The sequence below is a fragment of the Chelonia mydas genome, chromosome 6 (assembly GCF_015237465.2).
Source record: "Chelonia mydas isolate rCheMyd1 chromosome 6, rCheMyd1.pri.v2, whole genome shotgun sequence".
Lineage (NCBI taxonomy): Eukaryota > Metazoa > Chordata > Testudines > Cheloniidae > Chelonia > Chelonia mydas.
This window is the reverse complement of record NC_051246.2, coordinates 24,792,950-24,805,200: the sequence shown is the minus strand read 5'-3', so window position 1 is coordinate 24,805,200 and position 12,251 is coordinate 24,792,950. Positions and strand designations below refer to the sequence as shown.

The 12,251-nt window shown below is 47.6% G+C and overlaps 1 protein-coding gene across 1 annotated transcript in view; it reads right to left on the bottom strand.

Moving 5' to 3' along the window:
• The window catches only part of CRACR2B (calcium release activated channel regulator 2B), a 76,291-nt gene extending 66,354 nt beyond the window's left edge, over positions 1-9,937 (bottom strand). Inside the window, exon 1 of the mRNA XM_043547926.1 lies at positions 9,726-9,937. Coding sequence (XP_043403861.1) covers positions 9,726-9,821 — 96 coding nt within the window. The 5' untranslated portion in view covers positions 9,822-9,937. The remainder of the gene's footprint in view (positions 1-9,725) is intronic.
• Between the last annotated feature and the right edge of the window lie 2,314 nt (positions 9,938-12,251).

Here is a 12,251-nt window from a genome sequence, read left to right as displayed (position 1 = left end):
TCATTTAATCTCTCTCTCTCTCTATGCCTCAGATCCTCATCTTTAAAATGGGAACAATCCATCCCTACCTCACAGGGGTATTGTGAAGATAACATCCATTAATAATCATGAGGCACTGGGGAACTATGGGAAAGAGGACCATAAATTCCTAGACTGATCAACTGATTATGTAGGACCTACACCACTGAATGGTCCATTCCTGCAAGGGAGAAGTTCAAGAAGCTAACAGAGTATCGCAAAGCTGGGCTGACATGAACAATTTACTTCACCAGCACAAACAAGCTAAAGAGACCAGGATCAGGTATGAGGGACCTTGAGCACCTCTCTGTCATCAGTCCAGGCCTTGTCCCACTCACACAGCTGCTGAGGTCTTACCTTTAAATTCTATGCAACTCTGGTACACATCTCACTGGGGGGGGCGGGGGAGAAATGCAAATGGATCACTTGACATGGCAGCTTAAATCAGAAGCCAGATTTGCATGGAAAGCAACAGGATGAGCCAAATATTTCCACTGACACAGCAAAGAACTGAAACCTATTCTCCATCCATACTGGAGCTTATGGCTACTAACCCACAAGTGGAAGGGGCAGAATGGGGCTGTATCTTACCATTTGATTAGCTCACTCTGGTCCTGCTAGACTTTTGAGTACCAGTTTAGAGGTAGATTAGAGATAGTGGGGAATTCTCTTTAGGTAAGAAGGGAAAAACTGGAGAGAAACAGGTTGCTGTTGGACCTGAAAGCTGCCATTGTATCTAGGAGATGGGAAGCCAGACTCAGGCTTTTCTAACATCTATCACAGGTGAAAAGCCATTGGGTAAGGTTACACGGCCCTTGTCAGGCGATAGCCAACCCCTCCCCCTGCAGATATTCTCTAGGAAGCCATTATTAATTAAAGTAATTAAATGCTACCAAGGCCTGATGATCTCGGGAAGGAACATTTAAAAACTGAATTTTAATCCCCGTTCCCTGACATGGGCACTGGCAACACTTGCTCCCCCTCTTCCTGCCAGATAAGAGAAAGAGAAAGCAGCCGCAGCCCTCTCACTAGTGGTATCACCTGCGGGAGGGTCGTCCCCCCCACCACATCTGCCTTGCAGATACAATGCTACCACCTGCCACGGTCCCCTGTGAGTTCCCAAGAGGGGGTCCGTCACATTCACACCTACCTCTCAGGTCCCAGCTAGTCCAGGAGGCCCACAAACCCAAGCCAGAATGTAGCCACGACTGCCAGAGCTGAGAAGGATTAAATACATTTTGCCTCATCTAGAGTAAGCCAGTCTCAGCCTGGTTATTTGCAAGATTGCACCTAGGAGGGAAGCTGGATTCAGTCTGGCTGTAAAAGATTTCCAATGAAGAGCATTAGCTTGGGAATCTGCTAGGGTTGCCCATCCTCCAGGATTGTCCTGGAGTCTCCAGGAATTAAAGATTAATCTTTAATTAAAGATTATGTCATTTGATTAAACCTCTGGGAATACATCCAACCAAAACTGGCAACCCCAGAATCTGCTATGGTGGAAAAGGAAAATCTGCATACACCCTCCATCCTTTCCCCCAGTACGTCCCCAGTGCTTTGGTATGAACCGTCACCAACCTCCACAGTCTCACACAAGCATCCAGGAGGGGGCACTCTCACCACATCGGCCAAAGAGGCGATGCTGTGCAGCTGAGAAATACTCACAGATGTCCTCTTACTTTTTTGCCTCTGTGTCTCAGCTGTATTTGCAATGGTTGTGCAGCTGGATTTCTTCAGAACACTTTGAGCAGTCAGCATACTCCCTGCCTTTAGATTAGGACCAGGCAAGAGTAGATGCACATGTACAGAAAAAAACAACCAAGTTGGGTTTACATTCTTTTATGAAGGCAGCCCAATCACTCCAAGGAAAGATTTTCATCCCAATAGTGGCATCATGTTACGCCCAGTCATTTACAGCTTAATGAACACAGCATTTATTCACATGATACAATACAGGATGCAGAACCATGCAGAAAATGTATGCAACTCTCCAGCCTTCTGGGAGCCAGCAAAAAAAACCCCAAGAAACCAGAGAGATAAATAGAATCTCTTGCCTAATAAGATTTTGTCCAGCTTCATCCTAACCTCTGAGGAAAAGCCCATAGTCGATTTATTTTTTCTTTTCCGTTGTTCCTTAGCAAGATGCCAATTTGCTTTTGTTTTATTTATAACTAAGACCCCTTCTTTGACGTTAGCATATTAGATCAATAAGTCCCAATATGCTAGTACTGAGACACAGAGTTACACCAGAAGGTTCCCCCTACAAAAACACAGACCAGGAAGACAAATAATTAAGATTCTTGCACTTTGATCCAGACTACTTGGTGTACATTTAGACTGTCAGACAGAAATGTAGATGGTCATCATGAACCAGATCATATAGTAACCAATATCTGTTAATCAGAACAACTCTCCAAGAAAGGTGAAAGGATGGTCCAATGGTGAGGGTGCTACCTTGGCCCTCGGGAGACTTGGTTCAATTCCCTGCTCTGCCACAGACTCCCTATGTGACCTTGGGCAAGTCACTTAGCGTCTCTGTGGCTCAGGTCCCCAGCTATAAAATGGAGATGGTAGCACTGCCCTACCTTACAGGGGTTTTGTGAAGATAAATACAACAACTGTGATATGCTCAGATACTACAGTGATGTGGCCACATAAGTACCTTAGATAGAAACAGAAACTTCCTCCTCCTGTATACAGCAACACCTTCCCTACCACAGGAGTTACTCACCTGATATCATATACACACAGAAGGATAATAATTTAAGAAAAGCACAAAAACTCTCAGCATATTCATACGTTCACTGATCCTTTCAAGTAAGTGCCTCCTTAACACAGGCAGGTGCCAGTTACCCCATGCTACGTTGCCATGACATCCCCAGCCCTAGAGTAAGCTTATTGGTCTCCATCTGGCCACGCTCTGGGACCTTTTGAGTGTATGTCAGAGGATTCAAGACTCCCTCAGCTACTTCTCATAGACAGGGGTGTCTTTCTCCCCACCACTGTGAACTCTGCTAGCCCCAGGAGTAATTCCTCAGAGATCTGGCCGGGCCTGTAGAGCCCTCGCTGCTGCGGCTTTGCTGTTCCAGGGGCTGAGCAAGCTATATTAAGGCTACCTTGGGTATGCTGGCTCAAGCTGCAATCATTCCTCATGACTGCAGTGGGGACACAGCCTTAGAACGTGTATATCACTAGATATTGCTATAGACATAAAAAAAAAATCACGCCTGCACACATATTCATACAGACAGCACAGTTGGCAGGACAGATAGCCACCCGAGTACAATCCCATCCAGGACCCTGGCTACTCTGTAAGTAGACATACCCTTCGAGAACAGGGTACGGATGCTACTAACATCCTCCCACGCAGAAATAATCTAACACTTAAATTTCCTCCAGCCTTGCCTATCGGCTCAGAACATAATGCTTAAATTTCGCACGCCAGCAATAAACATCCCCCTCCTCGAACAAACCAATGAGTCAGATAAAACATTCTTGGAGTCCGTGCCAACACTCTAGACATGAGTCACGAAGCACGGCCACAGGTGGCAGAGGGAGAATACCTGCTGGGAAAGCCTAACTACCTACCAGCATCTGGGGGATGCAGAACTCATTCTCTCAACCTGGGTTAGGGCCAGGAGAATTCAACAGAGCTCTGGCTCTGACTCAAAGTTCACAGCACCAGAATCTCCACACGATCCACAACAGACGCCAGCCCTGAGACGTGCAGTGTTTTCTGCTCGCATGAGTTTGTCACAAGTCTCGCAATACGTGCTGGTTTTCTGAAAGTCCAGCTCTGGAGTCATGTGATTAAACAAGACTCTCGGGTTTCATTTTAAAAATGAAAAAAAAATGTCTCTAGCCCTCCTGGTTGCAGAGGAAAGCTTGAACACATGATCTGAGAGCAGGGGAAAGGCTCAGAAACCACAAAACACAGCAAATGAACCCCCCAGCTTATCTTGAAAATTCTCGTGATTTTTGGTGCTTGACTCATGATTTTTTGAATGTTTTGAGCTGCCAACATGCAACATGCCCTAGAACACCAGCAGTCAATTATTTTTGTCAAGGTCCAAATTTCTTGGTCAAGGTATAGTCAAGGTCCAGTCTCCAGAGAAACTTTTTTCACACCAAAAGTGTCCCTGTTCAACAAATACATACAACGCTATGCATTGGTAATGTACCCCATTGCTTATATTTTTAGTGCATTAAATGAAACATAAAAGCAAACCACCGTATAACCTGAAAATAACCTCCAAGAAAGATGTAATAAATTACATCTGAAACTGAGAAAGTATATATGCTCGGTTTTTTATTGGCAGAAACTGATGATGGCAAAAATTAAGCAAATAAGGAATTAAGGAGAACTAGTCAATCATTATTTCACAGAATAACATATTAGAGGTCGCATTGTGAGAGAATGAGAGGGTAAAAAAGTTTTAAAATAACAATATGGATAATAAGTAAACACAGAGATTTTGCAGTCCGTTCCAAAGCATCTGGCATTCCAGATTTGGTCTGCCTATTGACTACCCCTGCCCTAGAACATGGGACAAGCAGAGAGGGAATAAATCACTGAAGCCACCTCAGGACTTCCTTTACAGAAGCAGAGTCAAGGTGAGGCACACTGAGTGTAGCACAGGGGTTCTCAAACTGGGGGTCCGGACCCCTCAGGGGGTCGCGAGGTGATTACATGGGGGGGTTGCAAGTTGTCAGCCTCCACCCCAAATCTTGCTTTGCCTCCAGCATTTATAATGGTGTTAAACATATTAAAAAGTGTTTTTCATTTATAAGGGGAGGGTCGCACTCAGAGGCTTGCTATGTGAAAGGGGTCACCAGTTCAAAAGTTTGAGAACCACTGGTCTAGCATGTTCCTTAGGACATGTTCCACAGGTAGGGAAATAGCTCTTGGCAACAATCATGGACGTAAGGCTTTGGGATGAAGGATGAGGAAAAGGGGACTTTTGCTTTACCAGCACCAATAGAAGTGATCAGAACATCTCCAGGTAGCATCATCTCCATTTCACTCCTCCATGCTTCACCAGACCTCACAGTAAGTGCAGTGACAATCAAAGGAAAGAGAAGCTGGCCTATATTCATAGAGCTGCCCTTTTTTTAATGTTGCTGCAAAACCAATGGCTCAAGATTCAAATATTTAGTGAAACAAAACGTGCACCTTAGTCGCTACACAGAGATCCACAGCTGGTGTAAGATGACACAGCTCACCTGAAGTCAATGGAGCTGTGCACATTTATACCAGTTGAGAACCTTGTCCAGTCTCTCTAAAGCCAAGCTAAGCACCTTCAAGTAGATTAAATGGGATCCAGCCTGTAGGGCAGTCCCATCATCAGACCAGAACAGGTTTAGTGAGTGAATCCCATGTATGAAATTTTTGCCATTACACTGGGGGAAGTAACTCTATCCTACTACATGTCAAAGCTGTTGCAATGACTGATATCTGTAAAGTCTTTTCAGCATGAAAAATGTCATGTGGGTAATGAATTTGGTACTGGTATGATTTGTTTTACTGTCAATTGATCGGATCCCTTTTTTCCCCCCCCTCTGCTGCTTCTTGGCAAAGCTTTGAGCAATAGCAGAGAAACAGGGAGCTGTCTTCTGTCTGCAGACTAAGGAAGATGGTACATCTAGTTCTCATTTGGAAACTGATCTTTGCAACAGTAAATAGTAGAAGGTTATTTTTTTTAAAATAGCTTATATTCTGCAGAAATTGATGGCAAGGGCTTTTCAGTTGCATGAGAAAATTTTCCTGCTCACTAGTGGCAGACAGCATAGGCGCTGACTCCGTGGGTGCTCTGGGGCTGGAGCACCCACGGGGAAAAATTAGTGGGTGCTCTTCACCCACCGGCTGCCAAGCTCCCCTGACCCCTCGCCCCCCTTCCTCCTCCCTGAGCGCGATGCATCCCCGCTCCACCGCCTACCTTCCAGCGCTTCCTGCCCGGCTGCCTCCAAACAGCTGTTTGGCAGCATTTGCATGCTCCAGGAGGGAGGGGGAAGAGTGGGAATGTGGCATGCTCAGGGGAGGAGGCAGGGAAGAGGCGAGACCTGGGTGGGGATTTGGGGAAGGAGTTGGAATAGAGGCAGGGAGGGGGTGGAGTTGGGGCAAGGACTTTGGGTAAGGTTTGGAATGGGGCCAGGGCAGGGGTGGGAAGAGGCAGGATCTCATAGAAGGGGTGGAGTGGGGGGGGGGGGGGGAGAGCGGGGTCGAGCATCCACGGGAAAGAGGGGAAGTCGGCGCCTATGCCACACAGTATAAATTGTTAGGGCTTGAAAAATCAGCTGATTGGCTGGTCTCTCTATTGATACTGGCAACAAAGATGGAGAGGCTCTGGGAGTAAACAGATCTTCAGCACCCACATATCAAGGCTGAAGACTATGAACAGGCAACCACCTATCCTATGAATCAGTACAGAACTTCATCCATTCAAATGTTGAACGGGATCTAAATCTTCATGCTTGAGGTCTTAAATCTGTCTAGAGATTAGGCTAAAACCTTTAGGGGGGAGAGATTACCTCACATTTGCCTACTGCAGGGTTCCTTTCACCCTCCTCTGAAGCAGCTGGTGTCAGAGGCAGCGTACAGGCTTAGATGGAGGACTGGTCTGATCCGCTGTGGCAATTCCTGTGTTCCAGTCTCCTGGGCTGTCCAGCCAGCACCCTTTTAGCAGCACAGAATGCATATTCTTTAAAGTACATATGTTTACTTAGTAGTATGAGCCCAACAAAAATCTGTATTAAAAAAGGGACAGGAAGGTTTGAATTACACCCAGAATTCAGGGTAAACCAGTTTAGTAAGAGGTTCTAGGTGTTTAGATATTCTCTTTATGCATGTGCTGTTTGTAAAGGACACATTCATCAGCTGACAACAGCAATCTCCCGGACATCTCCACCAGAAAATCTTGGATAGCTGAGAGAGACACTCCCAGATTATGATGTCTCTGCAGGATATTCCTGGCCAAGATACACTGACATTTATATGTATCTGAAGCTTGCAGTCATTGGTCTCTTTCCCCTGCTGCTTTCAGGAAGCCCCACAGGAAGGATCTGAGGTTACATACACAGTCACTGCAGTCGTCCATACTCATGTGTAGCTGAGAGGAAGGCACCAGGGTTCAAAGACAGGGCTTTCCATTGTAAAGCATCTTGCTTTTCTGGCTCTGACTTAGAAAGTTCAGCGAGCAGAGAACCATTACAGCTGATAGGTTTCAGAGTAGCAGCTGTGTTAGTCTGTATTTGCAAAAAGAAAAGGAGTGCTAGTGGCACCTTAGAGACTAACCAATTTATTTGAGCATAAGCTTTCCTGAGCTACAGCTCACTTCATCGGATGTAGCTCACGAAAGCTTATGCTCAAATAAATTGGTTAGTCTCTAAGGTGCCACTAGTACTCCTTTTCCATTATAGCTGAGCAAGTCATTATTCTATAGAGGTCCCCTACACCCCACCCAAACATCACCCTCTTCTGCGCACCGAATGTCATCTGCACCCAGACACTGGCAAGGGAGGAGGTGGATCATCACCCGGTTTGCATGTAGATATTGGAAAAAGAAGGAGGGAAAAGCCCCCCATTGAAGTCAGTGGGAGCTTGCCTGCACACAATGACTTGCAGCATCAAGGTCCTACACTGTAAACTGCTCTGGTCAGTGCGCACATCTTTGTTGTCTGTAAAGTGCCATGCACTCCACAGCACTATATACAAGTGCAAAAGCCTTACAATTAGCCTGACAGTTTGCTCCGTCCTATAGGGCTAGAACCATATTTAATCACCCTACCATTATAAGGCAGTGTCTGGGAGGGAAGAGGGCTTAAGGCAGCAAACTTAAACCAGGTTGCCATCTTTTACAAGAAAGAGACTAATAAGTTAGGCAGACAGGGTGAGAAGAGCCCTGCAGCGACTAGGAAGAGAGGCATATTTAATTCTGAATGAGCAAGAACATTCCCAGCTCAGGGGGATCATCCCAGTGCAGTATTAGGCCAACTTTCCCCACTAACCTACATACCCCATATTACAAGCTTTCAGATAAACGCAGAGTGAAGCATAAAGAACTTTTTTTAAGAGACAGTCAGACCTACTTAATCTAGGCAAGGTGATCCAATAAAGCCAGGTGAGTGTTCAAGTGAACGGGATGCTCCATTGACTAGTCTGCATGAAAGTGAAGCTCTGGAACTGAGCTGAACCAACGATTTTGTCCTAATCCCCGCTTTTCTCTCGCTGGACTCTGTTGGCAGCTGCCTTCAGAATATTCACTTTCAATGGCTTATGACCAGTCAGTACCTCCATCTTTAAACTGTCATAATCACCTCTCTGTCCTACTGGCAATGTACAGGAGGAGAAGGAAGGAGCTGTGAAAAGGGACATAAATGTATCCTTCTAAAAACCCAGGAGCTCCAGTCACTAATCTTTTCATAAAAGGCTTTTAGAAACAGACGTGCTGAACTTTTATCGTCCTCCAGCTCAAGGGGAATGAAAAGCTCAAAAATATCCTCTCTTGTTGCTCTCCATGGTTATTGCTGCAGGACCTGAGCTAAAGGCTTAAGTCAAAACACCAAGCAAACATACAGTCACAATGAATGTTCCAGACAATGTTCTGTATACAACACCCTCCTACACCAAGAGGCCAGTCTAACAATTTCAATCAAACATTAGTGATCCAATCTAAACACTCAGCAGAGCAGCAGCTCTGATAGGTGTGTGGAGGGAAAGGGAGTATATACAAAGGTTAAAGCAGCAAAAGCTCTGAATGAGTTCTCAGTCTGAGAAGAGACACTGAGCTGGGTAATTCAGGGGGACGCTCCCCATTAATGCTTAGAAACCCCAGTGATGGGCAGCAGAATATACAGCCCCAAAATAGAGTAGATTAGGCCTATTGTATCTATAGCCAACTGGTGGTATTCCTTGGTCACTCCCAGAGTGTAATTAACTACCCCCTTAACCTTTCACAACACAGACCAGTGTTTCCCTGGCAATAATTATCATCTACCAACCTGCCAGGCAGGGGCTCTGGAACAGTTTTTATAGTGGGGGTGCTGAGAGCCATTGAACCAAACTGTAACCCTGTATATAATGGAAACCTCTTCAAATCAGGGAGTGCTGAAGCACCCCCCGCACCCCGACTTCCAGCACCTATGTTGCCAGGGCCAAATGGAAAACAAGGAGCCAAAAATTAAGGACACAAGTTGGGGAGGGGGCAGGAGGAGCCTGATGGAATGAGAGTTTTACGAGCATGTGTCACCGGCTCATTACTCAGCCCCCTGATGGAAATCACACAGGGCAAGAGGAAACCGGGGGAGGAAGGGGGGAGACAGCGTGGGGGGGGAGGGGAAGAGGGGGGCACGGATCAATAGAATTCTGAAATGAGGGCCCTGGAAATGGTAGGAGCTGGGAAATCTGACACACACACCCCCGCCCCAGTTCCCTGTAGGGTGCCCAGATGTCCCGATTTTATAGGGACAGTCCCGATTTGGGGGTCTTTTTCTTATATAGGCTCCTATTACCCCCCACCCCCTGTCCCGATTTTTCACATGTGCTGTCTGGTCACCCTCGTTCCCTGCCACAGGGGCAGAGCCAGACTGAATAGCACTGGCTCCAGGGCGAGCACCCCAGGGCAGAGCTTTCAGGGAACTGCCCCCCCTTTCCTGCTTCTTGGGCTAACAAGATCCAGCCCCCCAACCCCCATGTTGACTGAACCCTGCTTTACCTGCCAGACTTGGGGATTCAGAAGCGAAGCCACAGGAAGGGCAGAGAGGAGACTGGCCGGGGGGGGCTCGCCTGATAGTCGGTAGACGGAGCTCATTGGGAAAGCATCCGACCTGGGAAATGATCCCTCCAGAGACCCCCGGCCGCCCGCCCGGGAGCGCCGCTGGAGCCGGGCAGGGCGCGCAGGGGAAAGGGAGAAGCCGCCGGCTGCTCTCCGCTTACCTGGCGCCTGGGCTCCGGGCCGGGCAGCCGGAGCGGGAGCCGCCGGCGCTTACAGCTGGAGGCGTCTGAACCCGGAAATGCCAGGAGCCCAGCGGGGCCAGGAGCCCTGGCAAAGCCCCGCACACGCCAGGCGCCGTAACCCGCCGGCTGCTGCTTTGCAGGCGCAGCGCCCCGAGCCTGCCAGCCCCAGGGCAGCCTCCGCCGCGGGGGGGCTGGGGCTGGCTCTGGCTCTGGGGATGTCTCCCCCCCCCCAGCGGGGCTAGAGCAGCCGGGGGGAGGCTGAAGGCGTTTGCCAAGCCCACGTGGAGTTATTGCTTTTTCCACCCCCTGCGCAGGGAGAGCGCCCCGAGGGGAAATCCATGGGGAGCAGACAGAGAAAGCCTGGGGCTGGGGGGGGGGCACAAACTATCCGCGGGGCTGGGGGTTGAATCTAGCTGTCCCCAGGCTGAGACACTCAAAGGCGAGCCAGCAGCCGCTTCAGGGACGGCGGGGAGGAGCGAAAGGGAATCAGCCTGAAGGGCTCACACGCGAGGGGGAAGGAAGCCCAGGGCCGGATGCCAACGGGATGAAATGAACAAACCCTCCCTTCGATCTGTCCCCCCGCCGCAAACTACAGGGAAGACTGGGGGGGGGGGGGGGCAGTGAACAGGGCTGTGAAGCTAGAAAGAGCCGCCGGTCAATGGGACACTTGGAGAATTTGAATATACACAAATTAGCCTGGCCAGGTTGTATTCATCCCCACTCTGTATTAAGGACATCCAACCTCAGTCCTGCCATGGGTTAGTCGCAAGCCTAAAACTCACGCTGATTCCTGTTTAATTAACAAGGCTTCCGATTAATAATGTCCCTTCGAGAGAGAGAGGAAGGAGGGAGGGAGGCGGCATTTTAGGGGGGAAAGCAGGAGAGGTTTTCTAAAAGAGAGATTAGCCTGTCGAAAGCATCCCAAGAGAAGGGAGGCTTTGTGTCCTATCTGCATTTTCCAAGCGCTTGGCAATGTGCGGGGTGGAGCACACTTCGATAAATACCTGTTTCAAGTTGAGGTTAAACTCCTTCTCCCGTGTAAAGCTCTCTTGATCTATTGGCATGGAAAAGGGGTGCATAGTACAAATAATTGTGGGGTGTAGGGAAGGTAGGAGTTGAACATCTTACCGGATCGGAGCCTTCATTTGTGTATATGAAAAAATAGTTCTGGAATTGATTTTGATGACTCTGATTCCGCTCCGAGTGGATTCTATATGGCCATATTAGACCCTTAGAGAATATGGGTTGTTGGTGAAAGGTTACGCATGCTCTGTCATATTATACCTGTACATATCGTGCACTATATGTCCTATTTAGTGAGAATTATATTTCCCTTTGCTAAGAGTCAGATTGTGATGCTTTTACTTATGCTAAATAGGACATTCCTCCACAAGTAGCGCCACTGATTGGAGACAGAGTGACCTAGACCTAGGGGATGGAGCTCTAGACTAGGACTCAGGAGAGGTGGTTTCTATTCTGGGCTCTGTCACTGGCCTCCTGGGTAAGTACACCGCTCCCCCATACCTCAATTTCCCCATCTGTGTAATGGGGATATGGATACTGACCTCCTTTGTAAAGGAATCTGAGATCTATAGCTGAAAAGAGCTCAGTGCTATTATTGGTTTCAGAGTAGCAGCCCTGTTAGTCTGTATTCGCCAAAAGAAAAGGAGGACTTGTGGCACCTTAGAGACTAACCAATTTATTTGAGCATAAGCTTTCGTGAGCTACAGCTCACTTCATTGGATGTATTCAGTGGAGAATACAGTGGGGAGATTTATATACATAGAGAACATGAAACAATGGGTGTTACCATACACACTGTAACCAGAGTGATCACTTAAGGTGAGCTATTACCAGCAAGGGGGGAGGCGGGGGGGGGGCGGGGGAGAAAACCTTTTGTAGTGATAATCAAGGTGGGCCATTTCCAGCAGTTGACAAGAACGTCTGAGGAACAGTGGGGGGTGGAGGGGGGGAACAAACATGGGGAAATAGTTTTACTTTGTGTAATGACCCATCCACTCCCAGTCTCTATTCAAGCCTAAGTTAATTGTATCCAGTTTGCAAATTAATTCCAATTCAGCAGTCTCTCCTTGGAGTCTGGTTTTGAAGTTTTTTTGTTGAAGAATTGCAACTTTTAGGTCAGAAATTGAGTGACCAGAGAGATTGAAGTGTTCTCCGATTGGTTTATGAATGTTATAATTCTTGACATCTGATTTGTGTCCATTTATTCTTTTACGTAGAGACTGTCCAGTTTGACCAATGTACATGGCAGAGGGGCATTGCT